This window comes from Labrus mixtus, chromosome 16, assembly GCF_963584025.1.
Source record: "Labrus mixtus chromosome 16, fLabMix1.1, whole genome shotgun sequence".
Classification (NCBI taxonomy): Eukaryota; Metazoa; Chordata; class Actinopteri; order Labriformes; family Labridae; genus Labrus; species Labrus mixtus.
The window spans coordinates 7,370,650-7,397,152 of NC_083627.1; the positions used below are offsets into that span (position 1 = coordinate 7,370,650).

At 45.4% G+C, this 26,503-nt stretch overlaps 1 protein-coding gene across 4 annotated transcripts in view; it reads right to left on the reverse strand.

Moving 5' to 3' along the window:
* Positions 1-3,337: 3,337 nt before the first annotated feature.
* The window catches only part of gabbr1b (gamma-aminobutyric acid (GABA) B receptor, 1b), an 80,256-nt gene continuing 57,090 nt past the window's right edge, over positions 3,338-26,503 (reverse strand). For 3 of the 4 annotated variants that reach the window (XM_061060424.1, XM_061060423.1, XM_061060426.1), the window contains 14 exons: positions 25,773-25,838; positions 24,933-25,124; positions 23,700-23,945; positions 23,520-23,583; positions 19,734-19,811; positions 14,347-14,497; positions 12,203-12,335; positions 11,255-11,371; positions 9,906-10,016; positions 8,594-8,687; positions 8,290-8,417; positions 5,287-5,415; positions 4,848-4,991; positions 3,338-4,066 (listed from right to left, as the gene is read on the reverse strand). In XM_061060424.1, the coding sequence (XP_060916407.1) occupies positions 3,779-4,066; positions 4,848-4,991; positions 5,287-5,415; positions 8,290-8,417; positions 8,594-8,687; positions 9,906-10,016; positions 11,255-11,371; positions 12,203-12,335; positions 14,347-14,497; positions 19,734-19,811; positions 23,520-23,583; positions 23,700-23,945; positions 24,933-25,124; positions 25,773-25,838 (1,941 nt within the window). In that variant the 3' untranslated portion in view covers positions 3,338-3,778. The remainder of the gene's footprint in view (positions 4,067-4,847; positions 4,992-5,286; positions 5,416-8,289; positions 8,418-8,593; positions 8,688-9,905; positions 10,017-11,254; positions 11,372-12,202; positions 12,336-14,346; positions 14,498-19,733; positions 19,812-23,519; positions 23,584-23,699; positions 23,946-24,932; positions 25,125-25,772; positions 25,839-26,503) is intronic. The other variant, XM_061060425.1, reaches the window with a different exon arrangement.

Sequence of the window (26,503 nt, forward strand, 5' to 3'; positions counted from 1 at the left end):
AACCATCTAACAGCAAAGACAAGTAGCTGTGACACAAAACTGCAACCTGATGGTGGCGCTATAGTTGTAACACTTCATGTGTTGATGCAGCTTAACTCGGAAACTGAAAGGCTAAGTTATGCTTTCTTTATGTATTAAAATAGGTAAGTACATTTTAAACAATATAACCGTCACTATCCATATACTCCCACGAGTCCTTTATGTTGGGATGGACATTGAAAAATGCATCCACTAGAGGGCGCAGTCACAACAGACCTCCACTTTATTTAGGTCCTGATTGGTTGCGTTTGAATACCATCCATCCATCCATTATCTATACCGCTTTTCCCGTTTGGGGTCGATGGGGGCTGGAGACGACCCCAGCTGTCATTGGGCGACAGGGCGGAAAACACAGCCAATCACAGGACTGACATATAGAGACTGACAATCAGCCACACTCAGATTCACACCTACGGGCAATTTAGAGTTACCAGTTAACCTAACGAGCATGTCTTCGGACTGTGGGAGGAAGCCAGAGTACCCGGAGAGAACCCACACATGCAAGGGGAGAATGTAAACTCCACACAGAGAGGCTCCTGTCAGACGGGGATTCAAACCAGGAACCTGGAGGTGTGGTTCTAGGAATACCTCAGGGTTGACTGAGGCTGTGATGGCGGGTCGCCCATTGTGAGATCTATTCACGCGGCCTGGAGACGTCGCTACCCGTCCCCTTAGATACCGAAGCATGAACACTTTCCTTCATGTTCAAACATCAACACCACCGACCGTTTGAGAAAAACATGTAGTTTTATTTTCACTCTGATTTTACAGCATATAGAAATATAGATTAATACTTTACCACATGAAATACGGCCGATGTGTTTATTATTTACATCCTCGCTATGTACAGTCATACTCACAGCGGCTTCACCTGAACACACCTGACAGAACACATTACAGACAGACAGACAGACAGACAGACAGACAGGAGATATTTACACAGTTTATACATGTGTGTCTGGTACTATTTCTCCATTCAGAGAGGCTTGGCACAAACGTTTCGATGCCAAATTAAATAAAGAACAGAACAGAATCAATTCAATCACACTAAAGTCGAAGATGTGGAAAAAATCAACAACATGAAGTGAACTGTGGGCTGAACTTGAGTTAAAAAGTTAGTCAGTGACTTAATAAAAACAAACAGGAGATCCTTCACAATTTCAATATTATGATGTAAGAACGGCAACATCTCGTCTTACTGAATTTGGTGAGAACCAGCTGTGGCCCTAAAATGTGAAACTCAGGGATAAACTTAGAAACCAGAAAACCCTTCTCTCTTGTTGCTGTGGGTTATTTTTAGGAAGAAACAGGAGTGTTGTTATTCAGGAAGGTAAAGTTCCAATGTGTCTGAAAGGAGAAGTGTTTGTGAGAGTAAAAAGCAGAAGAGGGAACACGAGGCCCGCCGGAGGGAAATCTGAAGTCGACTGGTGGTTAAATTCTGCAGAAGAGAAAGAAAAAACAGAAACTTTGTTTGTTTATCGAGTCGGACGAAAGGCCGGCCTCTGTTATTCACTGACACATTTAAAGAGAAAGTCCAAAAAAAGAAGCCGAAAGCAAAAATTAAGTGGTCTTCATGTTTAGATTTTCTGTTCCCAAATTTAAATTCTCTCTTAATATGGGAATCTCACACCGGAGCGGTTTAGTGTGACCTGTGGAGTACCACAGGGATCATTACACGGCCCCTTTAAATGCAGATTGTATTCATATCACTATTTATCAGATCTACGCTGACGATACTCAGACCTACATGTCTTTGTCTATGGAATGAACAGAATAATGATTGGATATAACAAAGATATCTCCTGATATATAAAGAAAAACAACAAGTGTGACTCTGTGTTGGTGCTTGAAACAAAAGTCAGAAATATTTTGATGATTCAGACGGTTTTAAAACTGAGGTTTGAATCAGTACCGTTTTTAAACCTCCAGTCTGGCATCATGGACGTCTTAGTGGAGAAATAAGTGGGACTGACTACTCAAGGCCCCCAGTGAAGGAAGCCACCTTTATTGACCTGAAAAAAATGTATAGCGTTTGGTTGGAAGTGTTATGGTCAAATGTTGTGCTCAAACTGCCACCAGCCACTAGATGGGGCTGTAACCATAAAGTGTCTGTAGCTCCGGTTAATGGGCCTGCTCCCACCGCTCTACAACCCGGATGTAAATAAGCACAGTGAACGGAACACAAACGCTGGTCCTTAATAGATTTATTTCTGACCCAATAACGGCCCCTGGCTTCGTTGGGGCCCTGGGAAGTCAGCCCCACTCCCTCCCCCCCCCCCAATATATCGCCCATGGCCGCAGTCTGACATGAAGCAGACAACTGTTGAGACCCTACGAGTCCTCTACAAATACAACACACACACACACACACACACACACACACACACACACACACACACACACACACACACACACACACACACACACACACACACACACACACGCTTTATATACAACGAGTCGGCAGTCTCTTTGAACAGAGACAATGTAAAACTCAAACATGACTCAGCTAATCATAAACCTTTAATGATTTAGGATCAGGTGTGTTCACCTGTCAGCACAGACGCACAGACTCCAACACCAAAAACACGAGGAGGTCGTCAGGTACAGAAGGAGAAACGCTTTAACCCCTCCCGTGCTTACCACCACCCCCCATCCTAACCCTGCAAGTTCTTTCTTGACAATAATCGGACAGGCAAACATCAGTGGAAAGTGCCATTCACTGCCAGGAGTCATGGAAATTCCCGGGCATTTACAGGACCGATAATCGGGTTTTTCATGCATTGTCAGCGTTTCAGCGCTCAGCGTCCTGGGGCAATACCGCCCTCAGCGCCAACTGTTTTTTGTTGCTTTACTTTTGGAGCATCGCCTCACTGGTAAATGTCACTCTTTCCTCACCGCCCAATCAAAATCAAGAAGAGGCGGGGCTTCTCTCCTTCAGCTTTGACAACAACAACAAAAATGGCGGAGGATAAAATTATCTGACTCGTCTTTTCGAGGGAACATTTTCCAGGTGTGGCGCTGCTGCCAATGTCAGGACATGACTCCGTCACTTTGTTTCCATGTTTTCTTTGTGACATTTCCTCGAATAAAATCAAATATCAAGCACACTGAGCTTTCTAGAAACAAACCTAACGGTCAGTACGCAGGGAGGTGGAAGATAACTTTCGTTACCTAGCAACAATACGTGCTCTGAAACTGAGGGCTGCCAGCACACATTTCCCCCATAGTGGACACAGACACTTAAAGATTCACTTTTTGAAAACAGTCAGCCAGTGATGAAACCCACAGGCAAAAGTATATCTGCTCTGATTTATTTTATCACCAAAGGGAAAGAAAGGGTTTCACACAACTAGTTTCAAGGTTAAATCTACGTAGACGAGAGCAGCGGTAGAGTAAAAAAAACGGACAGGTTAGCATCCGTAGCTAACAGGGCTCAGACTCTACATGGCACACGTTAACTCACTGCTGATCACAGATGGTATAAAAGGTTTCTGAATGACATCGCGGTCTTTTTAACGAGATATATGTACACGTTTTTTTTAGTCTCAGAGCATGGACTGATTCATGCTGATCCAGAGAGCGAGTGCACGAGTCTACGACAGAGAACGATTTATCCTCCATGTTTGTTCTCCACTCTCTCCACCTGCATCTAGTCCTGAATACTGCGCCCATGTCTGCAGTGTCCTCCTCGCCTCCTCCTTCTCCTTCCTCCTCCTCCTCGTCGTCGTCGTCCTCCTCACTTGTAGAGCAGCTGCAGTCGGCTCGTGTGACAGTTGTTCCGGCTGATCTTGCTGTCGGGCTGGTAGAGGCTGGACGAGTTGGCGAAGGACACGGAGACAGGGTGGGGTTCGAGGGTGGGGACGGGGTATCCTGGAGGCGGGGCCAGGGAGCGGGGGTCACTGCAGGGGACGGTGAGGGGCGGAGAGCTGTGGTTCTGATTGGACACGGTGGACGCTCTTCTCCTGGACCTCAGGGCCTGACGCTCCGACAGCTGGTTCCTCAGCTCTGACACTCGCTCCTCTTTCTGAGGGGCACACAAACACGCAGACAACGACACACACCCACACACACACACACACACACACACACACACACACACACACACACACACACACACACAGAGTCAATACTTGTATCCTCTTCATCCAGTCCAAATACATGTTTACAATTAATTTATCAGACGATTTTATCAACACAACACAACACGAGCAAGGATCTAGAGAGGAAGAAATAATGTCAGGAAGTGCAAACAAACAGCTTTAAGTCTGATCAGACACACAGTCGCTGACAGGAAGTGACCAAATATGTTGACAGGAAGTGACCAGATTATTATCAGTCCCATCCCTATCACTAAGGTCGTAGGTGTCCATGACAGAGCTATGTCTTTAGCTTTTCTTAAATGTGGAGAGGGACTCTGCTGATCGAATGGAGTTTGGTCATTTATTCCACCACCAGGGGGCGACAGAGGAGAAGAGTCTAGTCAGAGACTTAGGACCCTGGTGTGAAGGTTGGATCAGACGCCGTTCATTTGCAGAGCGTAGTGGGCGGGTGACGCGAGCAGGGAGTGAGTGGAGGGAGATGAACAGCGTAGTGACATGTGCTCTTTTAGGGAGGTTCAACACCAGTCAAGCTGTTTGATAGTGCATGTAGGAAGACCTACAAGGAAGGAGTTGCAATAGTCATCGACACTTTGTGTGCATGACGCCTCAATAAACAACATTTAATCAATCAATCATCGCTCCATGCTTAATGTGAAGAAAAGAAAGAATAAAGAGAGAGAGAGAGAGAGAGAGAGAAAGTATAACCTCCTGGATGATCTTCTGCAGCTCCTTGTTCTCTCGCTCCAGCTGTCTCGACTTTTCTTCATCGTTGTTGTTGGTGGACGAGCCGGTCTTCATCGTCTCCTGAGCGTCGGACTGCCACTCCCCCCGCGTGATCAGACGCCTCATCTGCCAATCGAACACAAGCTGGCGTTTAGTACGTCAGGAACATTAACCTTCAGCTCGTCTATAACCTTAAAAGGTCAGCAGTTAGTGGTGGATGATGAAGACCGAAATGTGTAATTTTTCACGACAGTAGTTATAGTTCTGATGACAAAGCCAAAGGAATGAGGGGTTGGGAGGGGTGCAGGCCCAGCCCTTAAAGCCCACCCAATGTCGCAACAGACGGCGCAAACTGTGAGCCCGACATTCTGGGGTGAGGAGGAGGAGGAGGAGGAGGAGGAGGAAGGCGCTCTGAAGTTACCTTGGGGACGAACAGCACCACCAGCGTGATGTAGACGGAGAAGACGATGGCGAGGGAGGCGAAGGCGAAGGAGGCGTCCTGCTGAGAGGAGAGGATCATGGTGACCGGAGCCGTGATCATACACAGGACCTGAGAGAGACACACACACAGACACACACGTTGACTTAACGTTTTCAATATTTTAAGGTAAATAACGGTCAACATTTTCTCCTCATAGACAGCTTCTGAAACAAAAACATAATAAATAGGTTCATTAGTAATTTAATAAGTTTGTCTTGTCCTCTATGAAAGTTTGTCTATAGCCTCAGGATCCACCGCCAACCCCTCAAAAAGACAAAAAAACTCTGATACATCTGAAAAACAAACTGTGTCCAGCCTGTCGATCACTCACAGATCACTATGATGACTTTATTATGAGGACTTATAAAGAGTTTAATCTTTTTAAGTGATTCCCTGAGTTGTCAGTTTTTTTCATTTTGGCCTACTCATCCATCACAGAAACCAAACAAACCTGCGCTCTGCATAAACGCCTCAGCTGCATACCGATGTCGCCCTCTAGTGTCTGGTCCTGTTAATGCACTGATGTTTTACATTTTTGTCAAACAGCAACCTGATTTTTCTTGATTTAAAATGTTTGTAACTTTATATATTTCGACTAAACTACATAAAAGCGTATTGTCTCTTATTGTTATTACACAGCTGTGCATACTTGATTCTGATTGGCCAATTAGGCATAGCAACGGCCTGCTATAAATGCACATTTCTGATGAAATTCTCATGTGAGGTGTGTGTGGCAGCACGGCTTTCATTCATGTCACATCGATACACCTTCAGTTAGAGAGAGAGAGAGTGTGTGGGAGAGAGAGAGAGAGAGAGAGAGAGACAGGTGAAATGAATCAGGAGACAGGTGGTGAGACTGCAGATCAATATTCATCAATCAGCTTTCAAACATCTCTGAGCTCAGAAAATATCATCACACTGTTAATGGAAGATTCAAGACACACATACACACACATACACATACACACACACACACACACACACACACACACACACACACACACACACACACACACACAGGTGATGAGTGTTATCGATCTGCAGAAAAGTTCAGCCATCAGAACACAGATTTTTAATCTCCAGCGCTTCTCGTCTGAAGTTGCAGCGCTCCCTCACAAAATGTCAGACTGAAGGTAAAACGTGTGGATGACAGCGGAGAAACATTCCCGTCTTTTAAACGTTATTTACTGAACTCGTAAATGTAAATGTTATAAAGTTTATTACTCGTATTAAACGCTGTGACAGAACCTGTGTGGACTGAATATTATTCAGAAGGAGAAAAGAGAGGGAAACATTTACAGACTGAAAAATCCAACAACATAAAGTCCAGATTAAATTAAATTCCCTAAAACTCTGAACAATAAACCTAAAACATTTTTATCAGACCTCCTGTTCGTCTAAATCTCCTCCTGAAAGACGAGCAGGTGGCGTTTTTTCATCAGAAACATGGAGAATATTCTAGAAACAGATTTAAAGCTAACAGTGTTAGCATACAGCCCAGCAGCTTTAGGATCAAACTCATTTATTTTAGAGAGAGAGGAAGAGGACAACAAAACACACACAGGCACGCACACATCCACACACACACACACACACACACACACACACACACACACACACACACACACACACACGCACACACACACGCACACACACACACATGGATGATGGATTATCCTCTGACATGAATTAAATGAGAATGAAAAAGACAAAAATCAGCTGAGTGGAGATGTTACTGATTAAAAAGTCAGTGTGTGTGTGTGTGTGTGTGTGTGTGTGTGTGTGTGTGTGTAGCAGAGTGTCTTGTTTTACATTTTCGTGCAAAGAGGAACATTTAGCATTTTTTTAGACAAAGATTTTGGATTTAAGTTCACGTCAGAACGATGAACTTTTGACTGATTCGTGTTTGACAGAGCAAGGGGGGGGGGCAGCTTAATAAAAAGAGTGTGTGTGTGTGTGTGTGTGTGTGTGTGTGTGTGTGTGTGTGTGCGTGCATGCCTGCATGTATTAGTGTTGTGAAGGAGTTCTACATAAGTCTGAGCATTTGTGTGCAAATCCTCAGAACAGAGAAGTGTGTCGAGGTGAAAAACTCTGACATCTGACTTTATGCCTGCTGATGAGGACACAGTGTGTGTGTGTGTGTGTGTGTGTGTGTGTGTGTGTGTGTGTGTGTGTGTGTGTGTGTGTGTGTGTGTGTGTGTGTGTGTGTGTGTGTGTGTGTGTGTGTGCATGTGTGTGTGTGCGTGCGTGTGTGTGAGTGTGTTCTGAGCATGCTCAGAGCGCCCCGCAGCATGTCCTTCAGTCATCATTCAGAACACGAGTCAGACCGCAGACATTCAGCCACCTGTGTCCTCGTTATAACACACAACCTGTCTGAAGGTGAGCCACGCTAACAAGGACGAGGAGGAGGAAGAGGAGGGGGAGGAAGAGGAGGAGGATGGAGAGGAGGGGAGGAGGAAGAGGAGGGGGAGGAAGAGGAGGAGGAGGATGGGGAGGAAGAGGAGGAGGATGGAGAGGAGGGGAGGAGGAAGAGGAGGAGGAGGAGGAAGAGGAGGAGGGGGAGGAAGAGGAGGAGGAGGAGGAGGAGGGGGGGGGGGGGGGGGGGGGGGGAAGTGTACAGCCCTGCAGAGAGAAACTGCTGTGCTGAAGGACAGGCGGTGAAGAGACTCTGCAGACAGCCTGAACTCAGAGACCTTGATGTCTAACACCGAGTCTGAGGAGGACACCTTGTGTTTGTTTCTTTTTCGGTCAGCTGACGTCACGAGACTGAAGGTTAAATCTTTTCATTTCTGTCTGTTCTTACCTGCAGCTAAACAATCTGTTTTAGTGTCACTACTTTGATCCGTGTGGAGGATTGTCTTCTTGTTGGCAGAAGGCTTATGGTAACACACACACACACACACACACACACACACACACACGAACACAGAGGAGGGGACTCACAGCGACGTTGTAGATGGCCATGCCCACGGCTCGGTGGTCGTTGATCTTCTCGGTGGAGACAGATTTGGTCTCGTAGGCGAGGAAGATGCCGAGCAGCAGCAGCAAACCTTTGTAACCGTAAACCACACCTGAGGGGACAAGATGGTCGACGTGAGGACAGGTACAGCCGTTTGCACGTCTGGCTGTTTCACTCAGAACAAAAAAGAAATCGTAATCAGGTTTAAAGTCCTCCTGAACACACACACACACACACACACACACACACAGATCTGACAGGTGATGTCACAGCAGGTGTTGGACTCACCCAGCCAGGTGTTCATCTTCTGAGAGCTGCAGTGCTCGAGCAGAGGCTGAATCAGAACATCCAGGTCTCCTTTAGGGGCCTCTCTGGTGAACTTCTGCTCCCGACACATAAACAGGTAGAATCAACATGAATATATCAGAGCTGCCTGTCGATCCATTAAAAACATTTAATCAGGATGAATCACATCAGAGGCTGTCGTAATCACCACAAGCTTAACAGTTTGGGGTTCTTCAAGTTTTGGTTTTGAGGCGACCCTAAGCAGGGCCAAGGTCGCTTCCTGGATCCGCCCCACGCTGCCTAAACAAAACCACCTGATCCCATCCAGCTCATCGTGAACCCCTCCACGCATACTGAGGCGCCTTTCACACAGCATTATGGAAGCAAACACAGGATCACTCAGAAGACTTTATCCAAATGTTTCCAAACACCCCGGCTCGAGTCTGCTTACCTGACCGTCTTTCTGAGCGTTAAAGCCAATGAACGACTTACTGAGTGCAGCAGAAGGAAACACAGATGTTCACTCCATCATAACATCATTCTGTATCAAAGATCGGTCTCCAGACCACTTTTTTTTTTTTTTTTAAAGATTTATTTTTGGGCATTTTGTGCCTTTATTAGAGAAATAGGACAGTGGATAGAGTCGGAAATCAGGGAGAGAGTGAGTAGGGAATGACATGCGGGAAAGGGGCCACAGGTCGGATTTGAGCCCGGGTCACCCGCTTGGAGGACTACAGCCTCCATACATAGGGCGCACGCTTTAACCAGTGCACCACCAGCGCCCCTCCAGACCACTTTTTGAAGCTCTCTGCATTGAAAGCATTTTAACTCGGTCTTGTCTCTGTCTCAGGCTGGCCAGACTCAGGATTATAAATTAAGACCACCACTGATAAGCTTCTTTGTCCATGTCATTTCTGAGATTAGAAGGAAATCACCTCTTTCTAAAAGAACAAATCACTTTAGTTCATTCAGAATTTGATTTTTATCCCCCGGTTACGACCGCAACCTTCCAGGTGTTACGGTCTAAGTGAGTGACACGATGCTGCATCAAGATGAGGATTTATCAGAGATATTTATGGTCTTGTCTCGGTCTCTGTCTCGGCCTCGGAGCACTCTGGTCTCGGTTAGTGTGGTCTTGACTACAACACTACTGTATCACACTACGTCTCCACACACTGTAAAGTGAGCTGTGTCCTCTGAGCGCTTCATCAGAGTTTAAGTGAAGTGCGGATCTGAAGGGACAATTGAGTCGCACTGAAGTTCTTATATTTCACTGATAATCCACAGACTCAAAGTTTTGTAAACATGATCAAACCTCCACGGTGATGTGCAGAGGATCCACGATCTGCCAGATCATCAGAGACAGGACGTCGATCCCCAGCAGGACTCCCACCGTGGCGTAAAGCTTCCACGGCTCCAGGTGCTGCTGGGAAAAAAAGAGACAGTGTGTGAGTCTGTGATTCATGAAGAAAAACAATATTAGAATGAAAACAACACGAGGATAAGAATCAAACTGAGGCAGTCTGATCTCTCACAGATTTATGATCCATCAATAAGTAAACTTTTTATTTATTTAATCGAGGTAAACAAACAAACAGGTCGACACTGCACAGTGAGGATTGATCTTGTTGGATTATTTCACACCTTAAATCTCCATATGTTATGATCCATATGTTATAGATTGATTTGGAGACGGTTACGTCAGCGCACTGTGGCGGCAGAAAAACAGTGAAAGCAAGCGGAGAGAAACACAAAGAAGCAGAGTGACGCTCTGAGGTTAAAGGGAAAATGTCCTGCTGTGGGTTTTTTGTCAGATCCACACTGTTTATACACCTGATCACAGGTGTGTTTACATCTTCATCCTCCTCACTCTGTCTCCTTTCTTTCTCAGCAGAGAGACGACATGTGGGATGTTTTTAGGGATCTCCTCATTGTGCACCCCCCTCTGATGTTCCCGGTAACATTTTACAATAAGGGTACATTAATTAACATTAGTTAATGCATTAAGCCTTAATGGTTAATTATGGTTAAGTAAGGCTTATTCAGAGCATTAATAAATGGTTGATTATGGTTAAGTAATGCTTATTCAGAGCATTAATAAATGGTTAATTATGGTTAAGTAATGCTTATTCAGAGCATTAATAAATGGTTAATTATGGCTAAGTAAGGCTTATTCAGAGCATTAATAAATGGTTAATTATGGTTAAGTAATGCTTATTCAGAGCATTAATAAATGGTTAATTATGGCTAAGTAATGCTTATTCAGAGCATTAATAAATGGTTAATTATGGTTAAGTAATGCGTATTCAGAGCATTAATAAATGGTTAATTATGGCTAAGTAAGGCTTATTCAGAGCATTAATAAATGGTTAATTATGGCTAAGTAATGCTTATTCAGAGCATTAATAAATGGTTAATTATGGCTAAGTAATGCTTATTCAGAGCATTAATAAATGGTTAATCATGGTTTAGTAATGCTTATATAACATCAACAATAATGATAGGTTAGGCTGTAAGTGAAGAACGTCTACATGAAGATAAAGGAACAATCTAACGTCTACATGAAGACCATGGTGTGGTCCACTGATCTCAAACCAAAAATAAGTCATCAGTTGGAGGATGGACAAGTAAGAATATCCGTCCCCTAAGTCCTTGTCTCCTTACCTTCCTCTTGTCCTTCTTGTCCTCCTTCTTGGTGAAGACCGTGTGGACCCACCAGATCTTTGTGAACATGCTGCCGTATGCCAGACTGAAGCCCAGACCGAGCAGCCAGAGACGGAACTGGCCAAGAGAGAGAGAGGGAGAGAGAGAGAGACAGAGTGAGAGAGAGAGAGAGAGGGAGCGAGAGAGAGAGAGAGAGGTAGAGAGAGAGAGGGTTTATTATTATCACACTCGTTCATTAATCTTTCATTAAACTTTAGGCTGCATCATTAAACTCCATCTGACTTTAATAGACCTCTAAAAAAATGTCTTCCTGTCGTCTGAGACTAAGCAGAACTCATCTGTGTCTCGTCTTCTCTGAAGAGGAGAGATTCAAACTGACGGCACGAGGAGCGAGCAGACCAGAACTTCAGGGCCCTATTGTGTGTGTGTGGCGCAAAGCCACCTGGGACAGATCCAAACACATTTTCTCCTTCTAACATTCAAGGCATCACCTCCCTACTCCTTCATACCAACACACCTACCCTCACAACTTCCTCCTCGCTGTTCCTCCTGTGAGGTCTGGAGCTCAGAGACAGTTTTGTTTTGGTTTGAAAGACTGGTGCAACAACTTCTGGAAATCTACTCTGAAAGTTGCATATTACACCTTTGAACAAACGTCTGCTTCACACACACCTCTCCTCCCTCCTGATTATATTTTGACAGGGAGATAAAATGCACAGTGGGGAACAACATTTATCCTCATATTGTTTTTGATTAATGAAATGGAAACTGAAAAAGAGGATAGTGAAGTGTAGTCGATATAAGTTTTGAGGGATGAAATGATAAAGTTTGGTATCTTTTTTTGTTGGACTTCTTGGTGATGTCTCACAGCCGACATGGACAACTGTGTCTGATAATAAGTTTAAAAGTTTAAAACCAGCGTGTTTGAAACAGACTCTCTCGTCGTACCTGGCAGACGACGGGGAAGTGAGTCCTGTGGACGTGCAGGCCGTCGATGCCCAGAGGAAACACAGCAGCCAACGCCATCATACAGCCCACCGCTGTCATGTTGTTCAGGTACGGCTGAGAGTTCTGAATGTACCTGAAACACATAAATACATACATGATGTAAACAAACACTCATAAAATAATAATGGAGGAGCAGAATGGAACAAAATCTGATCTCTATCAAACAGTAGACAGGATACAGAATTCATAAATTGATAAATATGGAACAGACAGTTTTATTGGGCGCGAGCCGCAAGAAGACACATTTTTCACTCCCACTTTACACAGAATTTTTACTGCCTTCCCTGTAGTAAGATTCCTGCATGAGGTCAGGACTCGGGACACTATAGATACAGGTTCAGTATCCTGCACAGAGTGATAACAGAGTCTGTGTGTGTCAGTGTGAGGTGTTATCTCTCACAGACACACACGGCTCCTCACTGTCATTCACTTTATTAACTGTCCGTCAGAAAGATTTGAAGCCTGGCTTTAACCGTCTCTCTGCTCCGCTCTGTTACTGATCTGAACACCTCCATGTGCACTCGGTTTTATTTATACGCTCAGGTTTGTCTCTCCTGAAGTTACAGATTTTATAAAAGGACAGCTAATAGTCTTTTTCAACATGAACCAAACTCATGATCATTTTCCAGGTTGAGCTGCATTCTTGATTTGCAAATATTTCAACCCTATTTTTTTTCCTGCCAGCTCAAAGAAAAACTCCTGCGTCGCATCATGGTGAGACGATGTGTGAACGCAGCAGGAGAGAGTGTTTAAGCGAGTGTTGACGTTTATTTCATGCGACCGGGGGGGGGCGACCAGTTCGGTCTTTGAGCAGGTAATGAAGCTTCTTCACTCTCTTCTGTCCACCAGTACGTTCCTCTCCACTCTCATTATGATGTGAACACTTCTGATTACACGCAGCATTTATATAAATATATGACAAAAACTGTAACTGTAGCTCATCGCTGCAGGCTTTGTCCAACAGCTCGGATATGTTGTAAACTTTACACTGAGGCCCCGCCCCCCTCCCACCCGACGGGTAAAACTTTGACACACTGTGAGGGACAACACGGGAAGATTTCAGGGGCACGATGTCCGTCAATTTGTTTTACGTTTTCAGGCTAGGTGAGGGAAATGTGTAAAAAGGATAAAGCCAAAGCTGCAGCTGAAAGACATCAAAACGCTCCTGAAACCTGCAGAAGAGTCAGACTCAGGTTCAGACTCAATAGACCCCTTGCCTCTACCACTAAGCCCTACCCCCTACGTTCACGTCCAGGGGTACGGCAGCGGACGACTACTGATGACGTATCAGGGTCTAGAAGGGCCTTGGTCATTGTGTAGTGGGTAAAGGGGCAAAGATTAGCAATGGGACTAATAAGGCGAAGGTGAGGTGTGCTACCTGACGTTGATGTTGATGTTGTGGATGAAGGTGTGGAGCAGGTGTGTTACCTGACGTTGATGTTGTGGATGAAGGTGTGGAGCAGGTGTGTTACCTGACATTGATGTTGATGTTGTGGATGAAGGTGTGGAGCAGGTGTGCTACCTGACATTGATGTTGATGTTGTGGATGAAGGTGTGGAGCAGGTGTGTTACCTGACATTGATGTTGATGTTGTGGATGAAGGTGTGGAGCAGGTGTGCTACCTGACATTGATGTTGATGTTTAGGATGAAGGTGTGGAGCAGGTGTGTTACCTGACATTGATGTTGATGTTGATGTTGATGTTTAGGATGAAGGTGAGGAGCAGGTGCGTTACCTGACATTGATGTTGATGTTTAGGATGAAGGTGTGGAGCAGGTGTGCTACCTGACATTGATGTTGATGTTTAGGATGAAGGTGTGGAGCAGGTGTGTTGCCTGACGTTGATGTTGATGTTGATGATGAAGGTGTGGAGCAGGTGTGTTGCCTGACGTTGATGTTGATGTTGATGATGAAGGTGTGGAGCAGGTGTGTTACCTGACGTTGATGTTGATGTTTAGGATGAAGGTGTGGAGCAGGTGTGTTACCTGACGTTGATGTTGATGTTTAGGATGAAGGTGTGGAGCAGGTGTGTTACCTGACGTTGATGTTGATGTTTAGGATGAAGGTGTGGAGCAGGTGCGTTACCTGACGTTGCTGTTGTAGATGTTGAAGGTGAGGCAGATGATTCCTAACACGATCCCAAAGCCAGCGAACACCGACATCGTCACAAAAATTTTCTGAGACAGATATCGAAACTCCTCGATCACCACCGTCTGGTCTGCAGGAGGGCCGGAGCCTGAGACACACACACACACACACACACACACACACACACACACACACACACACACACACACACACACACAGGAGAGCTGTTACTCATACTGTTATTGAGGACATGTGTGAGCTGATCAGAGCTCATGCTACTATTCATTATAACGCTATCATAGTAACCATCTCAAGCGTCTCCATGTTTGTAGTTTACATCAAACATATCATGTAGTTTCATACCAACTGAGCGCTCTGTTGTGCCCCCTAGAGGCATCCTCCAGTAACACACAGAGTCAACATTTACAGTCATGACACAAAGACGAGGTTAAAGGCCTTAAGAGGACATGAGGGTGCAGAGAGGCAACAGCACATCAGTAATCTGTTTCACAGCAGTTACAGGCTTTAACAAATATTCATATTTGACATTTCTGTCTTAATCTGGTGACGAAATCAGACGTGTTGTCTGTTGAAAGTCCAGCAGCAGCTGCAGAGAGTGACCCACAGATCAGCTCGAGCAGCAGTGAGTCCGTCCACTCAACGTTTCTGAAGGATTTCTTCTTTTTTTTAAAGATCTCTCGCCTCCCGCTGTCTGCCTCATGTTGTGTTCTCTGAATCTGACATGAATAAAAATAGCTGCTGTGTGACACTAAGCCTGTGAAGAAACATCCTCAAAGTCCTCCTGAGCATCACACTGTGAAGTGTGACACACACACACACACACTAAACACACACACACAAAACTGCTTCTGTTTCTATTCTGACCTGCAGACTCCATGGCAACACGCTGCTATTAACATCCATTCAAACTCGACACACACGCGCACACACACACTCACACACACACACACACACACTCACACACACACACTCACACACACACACACAGAGATACACACACACACACACACACACAGACACACAACACACACACAGACACACAACACACACACAGACACACACACACAGACACACACACACATATACACACACATACACACATACACACACACACACACATACACACATACACCACACACACACACAGACACACAACACACACACAGACATATACACACACACACAGACACAAACACACAGACACACACACACATAGACACACACACACACACACACACACATACACACACACACTCACAAAGACACACACACTCACACACACACACACACACACACACACACACACACACACACACACACACACACACTCACACACACACACACACACACACACACACACAGCAGATGTTGTAAATGACATGTAAATGTAAGTCAAGTTGAACTCGTTGGTTTCTGCTCTTCCTCAGCAGCAGAGTGTGTGAGGGTAGAAACGGAGCTTGCAGGAATACTCGGCCATATATTTTGATCCTTTGAGGCCGTTACAACTACTAACTAACTGTCACATGTCAACGATGTCACTTTGAGGAAACTTTGATAATAATGTAATCATACACACAGTTATCTATATATTTACATCTGTGACTACAAAGTTTACCTACAAAATCAAATGATTTATCAAGAAATCTAAATCGTCTCTTGATGGAGATTATTTGTGGAAACTTCTTACAGTTCGGTCTGAAAGTCTTCAAAGTGAGACTGTACGAGTTGAGAATGTTTTAAAGTGCCCAACCATCTTTCCGGATCGTGACAGGGCGCCATCTGTCGGATATCTGATATGTATATTATGTCAACATCAGACCTGATACCGATAAAAGATCGGCTCTATGCCAATTCTAGTTTCAGGGGTTTTGGAAATGTAGTCAAGCAAGCCTAGTGGTTATGTTGGTATAGAGGCTATGGTCCTCGTCGCAGCAGGTTCGAATTTGACCTCGGCCCTTTGCTGCATGCCATCCCTCACTCTCTCTTCCCAACATTCCCTATCTCTCTTATTCTGTCCTGTCTAATAAAGGCCAAAATGACCCGAAAAATATCAAAAAAAAAAGGAGCTCACTCAAAAAATAACAAAACTTCAGTCAGCCACCTTTAGCACACCTTTCCTTTAAAGCTCCAGGTAAATATAGTGTTGTTGTGTTTTCAGTGTGTCACGCGGCTGTGATGTAGACTTTAAGGCTGTCTCAGTTTGTCCCTGAAGTTACTCTGATGTCTCTCTCTCTCCTGTTTACAGCAGCAGCTCTCCTAATACAGCAAAGTGATACAGATTAATAACTCACACAGATTACACATCAAGCATGTGAGGAGGTGTGAGCGTACCTGTGTGTGTGTGTGTGTGTGTGTGTGTGTGTGTGTGTGTGTGTGTGTGTGTGTGCGTGCGTGTGTGCTGTGTGTGTGTGTGTGTGTGCGTGCGTGTGTGCTGTGTGTCCCCTTTGGGAAATGTGTTCTCAAGCATTAATACCTCTCTGCCCTTGATGGTGGAATCGGGACAGCGTGTTACCATGGCGACTGGCTCCATTATGGTAACCACGGCAATGTGAGAGAGAGAGAGAGAGAGAGATAGAGAGAGAGAGAGAGGGGGGCATTGATGCAGCAGTGGTTGTCAAGGAGACGGTGGAGGTAAGAAAAAGAGAAGGTAAGAGAAGAAGAAGAACAAATGGATTTGGAGGACAGAACTAAAGCTTTGTTATTGAGCCAGGAGAGAGCACACAGGTGTGTGAGGTCTTAAACAGCAGGGGGCGCTCTTAGAGACGCATTCCTGTGTCAGAGTGACAAGTCAAGTGTCACCAGATGACACACACACACACACACCAATCAGCCCAATGTTTCCAGAAAATCCTTTACTTCATGAATAGCCCCCGCGCACAAACAAGACCTGAGGTCATGCATTAATGGAGAGATGTCAGAGCGGGGCTGCTACACACGTCGGTGCCTTGCTCAAGGGCACCTCGGCAGTAGTCGTGAAGATCACAACTTGCCCCCTGACAGACTCACATGTTCTGTTCATCACCGGGACCTGAACCGGAGACCTTACTACAGTTCCGAACCCAAGTCCCTGCAGACTGAGCTACTCAGGTAACATTTCTGTATCAGCGCGCGTCATCAGGTCAGAGCGGTGTGTAATCTTTACAGACGAGCTGCTTCAGACAAAAGTAAGAAATGCATACCTGCTAAAAATATCTACAATGAGGCAACTAGCCCGTGATGAGTGAATGCAGCTGTTAGTTAAATAAGATAACGAACAAGAAACATTCTAGAGGGTGCATGAGAAAAAGAGATTGAATAATAATAATCATCATAATAATAATAATAAGAGCAACAAGAGAGGGACCAGCATTAAAAATCACTCTTCAACTCGTCCATCTAGGAATAAAGGCCCCTCCAGCCTGTGTGCTCTAAGCCACAACGACCCCCCCCCCCCCCCCCCTTTTCAGTGTCAAACATGAAGTCAGAGTAACTCGTGTTGAACCGAACCTCGAGCTGTGGCTGCAAACAAACGTCCTCGTCACCTTCACAGAGCCCGTTCTGTCGGGGCACAGTCCCCGGATATTTTTGGTTTCACTGCAGGGGGAGGCCGTCCTGACTTCAGCTGAGACGGGGGACGGGGGACGGGGGACGGGGGGGAGGGGGAACTGGCTTCTTTCACTGTGTCACTCTTCTACTGTCAGACAGGCGACAACACAACACACCCTGGACTTGAGTATTAGTGCAGATATCGTAAAAAAAAAAACGGTGTATCAGACACACCTTTCACACCTATTGTGAAGTGGGCTCTGTCCTATAAACCAGTAACGCTGAGACATGCACCGGCATGTCAACAAGTGCAGCCGTCACCATCACACCATCATCATGTACAAGCCGCTGCTTTGCTGTGCACTGCATGCTGGGATACATAGCAACGCAGACCGGGCTAGTGCCGCCATTTTTAACAGCTTATCTCCCTCGTTAGGTCATTTTCATGCACTACCAAAGCTTTAAAAATGCATATCTTTTTTTACATTTTTTGACCAAGAGCAGCATCAAGAGAAAGAGAGAGAGAGAGAGGACTGTCTAAATTGCACAAATGTAATTATGTAACTTTGACAGTGTGCAGGAGATTGTCTGAAATTTTTGAAGATTAAAAACAAGAAATATTGTGGTGTAGGACTTCTATTTGTGTTGCTGTGATAATCGAAAAAAAGCTTCGATATCATTTGATTTTGACTAGAATCACCTCAAAGTTTAAAACTTTACTTCAGTCACAAAGTATTTGTTCTTCTGCCTCGACTGTCTGAGAGTCTCTAATGACTTTCAGACTCCAGCTGGTCCAGAGAGGCAAACCGACCGCGGGGTCGGACAGAAACATAAGGTCAGCACTTCCTGCGGCCCCCCTCCTGTTCCACCGAGGGGAGGAGGAGGAGAGGATTGGGGGGGGGGGCACATTTGGACGACCTTGCTGCATGTTCATTGTGTTGTGAAAAATCTAGTTGGAGTCACAGCTGGCAGAGTTTCAGCTCGCAGCTTTCAGTGACGGCAGAGAGAGAGTGAGGTGGAAAAAACAACAAAGAACAGGAGGGAACAGAGATCCACGCCGCACGACTGAGAGGTTCACCACACAACAGACGAGTTCACCGGCTGATATTACAGGAAGAAACACCTGCACCTGTGTAAAACATTATGTGCTGTGCTGTGATGTCTCCTTTGTCATAGCTGCCATTTTCATTTAAGTATGTTAACGCAGACTAGAAGAGAAAAAATACTCGCCCACCAAAGCATTTCCACTGGTTCACCGGGTTTAGAGATGTAAGGGGTGTGATAGTGCCCCCTCTCCTCCCTCCCTCCCTCCCTCTCTCATCCACCTTGAATCATTCAGCGTTACTTTGAGCAAACAAGAAATCCAATCAGCAGCTTCTCAGTGGGCTCACAGTAACACAAACACACAAACACACAAACACACAAACACACACACACACACACACACACACACACACACACACACATACACACACACACACACACACACAAACAAACAAACACACTCAGAGTCAAGTCAAGGTTGATATGTATTTACCCCGACCCCCCTCCCCGCCTCTGATCGTTTCATCACCCATCATCTGCTTTTCTTTAACATTTCACACACTTACAGCATCCTCATCAGAGTTTACAGATTTTAGATCACACACACACACACACACACACACACTCTCACACACACACACAAAGTCAAAGTCAAGGTCATGAGGACCAATCAGATCCCTCCATCTGAGTTGTTTACCTTGGAGCGGGAGAGGGAGGTAATGATGGAGGGAGGAGTCAGGGGGAGGATGAAGATGAAGAGTAAAAGAAAGAGGAGGAGGATGAAGGAATCTCACCGATCCACTTGTCGTTTCCGTACCAGGACAGGTTTCCTTTGGTGCTGTCGTAGTACCCGATCTTCTTATAGCTCCCCCCTGTGACAGAGAGAGAGAGAGAGAGAGAGAGAGAGAGAGAGAGAGAGAGAGAGAGAGAGAGAGAGAGAGAGAGGGAGAGAGAGATAACGTTACCACACCAGGTTATGTCTATACCGACCCCAGATTCCAAAATATGATGAGTTGGTTCCCCCTGGAGTGTCAGACACATATGGAGTTCGGCTCCAGAGACCATATTCTTACGGCAGCCGTTGCCATGACGTCAGACTCAGGGTGCTCAGAAGCTGTTATCGCGTCTTACTGTTAAATTCCAGAATTTAAATCACGTTAATCTGAGCGACTGCAATCAGCAAACAAACGCACATCACTATAAAGTTGCTAAGTCGTAAAAAAAAACAAAAAAAACACTGGATATGATGCACAAAGATTCGCAACACTAATGCTCCCAATGCTACATGCATTAAAGGTCACATATCCTCTTCCTCGTCAACCAGTTTAAGTAAGTCTCAGAGCTCCTCAAAACATGTGTGTGAAGTTTCTTGTTCTAAATCCACTCTGATCCTGTATTTGATCATGTCTATAAACCCCTCTATTGCAGCCCTGCTCAGAACAGGCTGTTTCTGTGTCTGTACCTTTAAATATGTAAATGAGCTGTGTCTGACCACGCCCCCTCTCTGGAAGGACTAGCTACCTCATCATATTTTAGAGTCTGGGGTTGGAGTAGCCATAAGCCTGGTGTGGTGACGTATCCTTTATCTGTGTAACCCGGAACATAACAGAAAGAAACGATAACAGCTTTAGTATAGTACAGTATATACTTTGGTATATTGTAAGAAAGTAAGCACTCATATATATCCAGTGTCCAGCTCGACTGTGCATAAAGCTTGCAGAGAAACATTTAACATTTAAAGAGTTCAGGATGTGCGATAATAGTCTCCAAAGTCTCCTCTGGTGCAGAGACTCCGCTCCAGGCCTTCTTCATCCTTAATAAGTATCCAGCTTCGGTTTGTTTTTAATATAAATGTCATTTCCTGACATTCATTTATTTCTCTTTCTGCCTCTCGGGACGTCCTGACAGTCTGATGTCCTCTCGCTCCCAGGACCCACTTCACTTCATGAGACGTTTCAATAATGAGATCCAGCCACAGGCGTCCCCCACGGGCTGGTTTTAATAATAAAATAAATAAAACTACCCATGTGAGAAAGAGAGTTCAGCCGCAGTCCTGCGCTCTCTGTGATAAAACTCTTTAATATCAGGGAGCAGCAGCAGCACACAGGCTGAGCCTACGGGCAATCCAACAACGACACACTGCATCTCTGCACCGTCACCCAATCATTACGCAGCGTCCTGCAGCAAAGGAGCAGGAGGACACTTCCTCTTCTTCTGCTCTGAAGATCAGATAAAAACAGTTTAATATTCTCCACATCTATCAGAACTCAAAAAAAAAAAAAAAAGAAGAGCAGATAAACCGGAAAAACCATCAAACTGATGTGATTTATACGCAGACAGAAAGATTCTCTGATATGTTTTATAAATTAGAGTGAAGGAGCTCGCATGGAGGAGAGGTTTCCATGGCGACAGAAGATAATTAAGCCACGTCCACACCTGAAGGAACACATTCTCCTTTAGTGCGATAACAAGGAGAACAACTCTTTAAAGCTGCGGTACGATGGGACGATCTATAAAACGATTACAGAATCAGGAAGTCAGATTTTAAAAACTTCAAAAACTGAACCTTACACAGACCAAAGTGGATCCAGAGCCGTGCAATCCTCTGTGAATCAGGCCCTGCATCATGTATGCTTTCAGCTATCCTCAGGTGCTTTATAAGTATATATAGGGACTTGGCTGACTGCGAGCATATTTACTGTCACGTGGGCGGGGCTTATAAAGTGCAATGTGTTGAACTAATCCTCTATAAACAAAAGCCCTGTTTCCACCACCCCGTCCAGTTTGGTACGGTTCCAATCGGTAACCCTGATCTTCCTGCGTTACCTCAGCCAACCGTAGTCCTACTTTGTAAGCGGTGTATAAGCTGGTAGCCGTGTCAGCTACGGGGAGGCGTGACATCATAGCAGCACGACACAGTGTAGCCCGCAAATAAGTTCAACAAAGAAGAAGAACGGGCAACAGTGGAGGACGTTCCAGCAGAGGTCTGCACCTCGGGGGTCGTCCATGGGGGCGGAGCTACCCGCTGACATTAGTTGCAAAAAACAAAAAAACAAGAAATCGAAGGGATATTAACAACATGGTGCGTTTTGTGTTTGTCCATGATTACAGCTGATGCATGGGAAGTCACTGCAGCGTGTCTAGCTCCACCCTCTAGGGTCGGATCGGCGCACTTGGCACCTCAACAGAAGGGTAGCAAAGAAGTTGGACGGATTTTGGTACAATTACCAACATTTGACAGCAGAAGTGCCAACTAATGTGTACGTTACCGAACCAAGCTGAGCTGGCCTCTTGGTGGAATCGGCTCTAAAAACACGAAGAGATACTCAAGTAGAGACACCGCCTCATCATGTCTCTTTGTGGAGGTCATACAGTCACTGGTTAATCTTTCATGACACGATTTTTCCTTTATTTTGCTGTCAGAAAACCTTACAGGATTCACCGTATCTATGACAACAGAGATCTCTTTTTTCTAATAATTGCCTGACCATAGAAAGATGTTAAAGGATATTTTAGCCACAAACACATCCCTATTAGTGTAAGAGTGCGCTATATTTAGAGTGCTTGTGCAGTTTCTTTTTCATGCTGTCAGCGCTTTACTCCAGCCAAATGATTCCCAGCTACAGAGGCTCGAGTGAGCTTTTTATTCTCCATGTCCGTCTCTGCGCTCCGGCTTGGGCTGGAGCACAAAGCTGACCCGGTCCAGCATGGCTCCAATTATCGTCATCAAACAGACTGCAGATCAAACCGAGCCCAAAGAAAAATCTACAACACGAGCCCGGCGTTTAATCAGAGCGCTCCGACAGTCAGAGATCTGAGGCAGACTGGAGACAGAAACAGGCTCAGTGATCAGAAGGAGACAAACACACGGAGACTCACACCTCTGCTGTTAACACACACACACACACCATCGCACACATTCTCTGTAAAATCTCCATGGAAACACAACGATGCAGCCAGACAGCACGGGATCTATCCAGCCTGTGTGTTTATTCAGAGAGTTTACTCCTATTGGTCACACAAGTTTTACTGCATTTGTGTTTTCCTGTTTGTCCAACACTCTCTTCCAGATCCACCAGAAACTAAACACCATCCTCTCTGGTTTCATATCACCTGTTCTCCCTCACAGCTGGTTTAATCTGCCCTCCTTCTCCATGAGCTGTGTCTGGATGAACTCTCCTGCTGCTTCCAGCTACGTGAGGCCCCTGTGTGACGACCTGTCAGCTCGGATCCGCCCCAGGATCTATCTCATGGACACCAACTACCTGTGTTCAGTTTCAGCTGTGGAGCTCCTGTCCATCTGTCTCCACTGAGCAACAGTTTCACTGTGTCTAAGAAGTCACACCTCGGCTGAAATCTGTCTAACCACAGCGCTATGAAACCAAAACACATTTTACTGGATTTAACGACGATGAACAGGCTGATGGGAATGTTGAAATAACTACATCAGGATGCTGAATTAATCATTTATAAGATCTGTCCACAAGACGACGAGAAAAAGGCTAGCAAAATGTTTTTTTAAAGGAGATTGGTTTGACTGTTTCTGATGCAATATCTGAACGTCAGGAGGATCTTTGTACCTTGAAGCTGTTCGATCAGAGTCCAGGCCATCCGAGAACCCTGGGCGTCGAACACAACATGACCCTGAGAGAGAGAGAGAGAGAGAGAGTAAGAGTGAAGTTAGGAGATTAAAATAAATCAATACATTTGATTCAAATTGTTCATTCAAATGAAACATCGTCCTCCTCCCATGTACGCACCGACACGCCCTCGAAGGAGCTGGTGTTGAGCGCTCTGTAGATCTCGGCTGTGATTCCTCGGTTGTTGTAGTTGAAATCTTCCAGCCGGTGGCCCTTGGCCCTCAAGGGTCCCACCGTCTTGTTGAGGGCCAGAGCCAGAGCCCACACAGCGTCATAGGCCAGAGGGGCCTCCTGGAAACCCCCCGTCTCCTCTGGGTTCTTACCCCCCAGTTTAGACATCAGCCGGGCCAGAAACTCCTGAGAGGTCTGAGAGGAGAGAGAGAAATATGTGAGATAAGGATATGTGTCTCTAGTCCGTCTACAAACCCTCCAATGATGAGAAAAGGCCATCCTCTCCGTCTTTTAACCTGCTCCACTTTTCAGAAAATGTGTGCTCAAACAGGCCGTTTGGAGATTTTCCCTTCATGACATCACAAAGGGCAGAAGCCCCTCCCCCAGGTGGGTGACACTCCCACAGCTAGGTGTTTGTTCTGCCCTCTGAGTCTGCCTTCTCACCGTAAACAATAGGACATGGAGCGAGAAAGCCCGAGACACCCAAGCCCTTCCAAAGAGGGGGCGTGGTCAAAAACAGCTCATTTACATTTAAAGGTACAGACACAGAAACAGCCTGTTCTGAGCAGGGCTGCAATAGCACTAGCTTGGTGCTCACGGTGAGAAACTGCATCAGGGAAGGGAGGAGAGATCATACACTGTCTGCAAATTGAACATGGACCGCAGAGACTCAGCAGCAAAATCAGCTGATGTGTCACCATGACAACATGACCCATAAAATCACAGACACATCAGGATGGATCAATAGACAGAGAGCTAATAAATATCAATCAGGCTTATATAAACTCATAATGTGACCATTACTGTCCAGGCTGACACTTGTTTCTGTCGACTGACTGTGACGTCGTAGCTTCTGACAGACAGATAACACTTTGCTCAGCGGGGGAATTCAATAAGAACAGATTGTGGCCGCTAAAAGCTCCAAACATTGAGCATCATCTGCGACAGGTATCTGCTCCGTCTCAAGTTCTAATTCACAAAGCACACAGGATATTCTGCTCCGTGCACCTTTACTCTGTGGTGCTGCCCTCTCATGCTGATGCAGCTCAATTTGATCCGTCCAGGAGCGAGATGGGGTTGTGTGTGGGGGGGTTAAGTTTATTCTGAGGCCAGACTTGGAAATTTGTGATCCGAGTTCAACCGTTTACAGATCTTCCTCCCTGACTGGAGCAGCTGACTCACCAGGTTGGAGGCTCCTCGCACCGTCTCGGGGTTGAGCATGACAATCTCGGTGGTAACATGACCCTCCACCGCCTCCGTCATCTGCTCCACCGTGCAGTTAATGGACGGGTCTTTGATCTTAAACCAGTTATCAGCGTACCAGCCAATCAGAAACCACACAAACTTCTTCCCGTAGAGCTTATCCTTGTACACCTGCAGGGAGAGAGAGACAAGATTTATAATCTGGATTGCACAAACACCGAAATGTTGCCAAATTTGTGCTATTCAGACGATCAAATTACCCAGCATGTGCCGTTAAATTGCCATTTTTGTTGCCGTGGTATCCACATTGTTAAATTTTTATCGCACCTTTCAAACTTTCAAAGTTAAGTTGCAAAAAAAGCAACAAAGTTCCACATTAAATTAAAAAATGGCTGACTCTCTGTTGGGTTTGGGGTAAAGTCTAAAGGGTCTTTTTGTAGGTCTCAACATGATGGGAGTGCAAACTTAATGTTGTACACAGAGGTGAAGAAGTGTAACGTCGGGGCTCTTCATTAGAAAGTTTAGAGGGAGCGCTGTGAGGGTTGTTGACACTTGTGCAAAACCTGTAAAATATCAAAATAGTCACCTCTTCTGTTGCATGTGAGTGTTATGTGATGTGATTTATTTAGAGAAATAAGTCATTATTCTATAAGTTCACAGAATGAGAGAGAGTCAAAGTTCTGGATTTATCCTGTTTGAAACGATACCTGAGCACTAAATCCTAAAATACTGTTAATAAGAGTGCAGTCAGGGTCTTTGCTCGGTGTCTTTGATATTCAAAATTCCTGCGCCTGTCACGGATAAACTGGGTCACGCTACCTCACAGAACACCTTGCGGGCCTCGGTCTCGTAGAACAGACCCACGATGATTCTGGCGTCTTGGCGCTGAGAGGAGAACAGAGAGGACACGGAGTCAGTCACAGTGAGAGGATGAAAGAACAAGTTAAAAGACCCCCCCCCCCCCACACACACACACACACACACACACACACACACACACACACACACACACACACACACACACACACACACACACACACACACACACACACACACACACACACACACACACACACACACACTCCCTCCTCTGCTCGGGCTGTTACCATGGTAACCTCTGCTACACAGCCAATCAATCAGAACCCTGGAACTGGGCCATCATGGAGGACGAGGTCGCAGGAAGGAGAACTTTCAGTATCTCTGCGGTTCATTCATTAAAACCTAAAAGGGCTGATTTAAAACTATAAATATATATTTTTATTATTATTATAATTTTATAAAAAAACAAAAGGCACTCAGATTTATAACCATGAATGACCATACGATCCGTTGTTTAAGAGGCGCTTTTAACCAGGGAGAGAGAGAGTGGGGTACAACATGCGGGTAAGAAGCCACAGGTCGGATTCGAACCCGGGTTGCTCACTCTTGAGGAAATCAAACGCTGTACATGGGGCACACTGACCCCTGGGCTACCGGCGCCCCAAATTTGTACCGTCTAAAGCTGAGAGTCCTTTAATTGCTGTGTGCTTTTATTTTGAAATGCAGTAAGG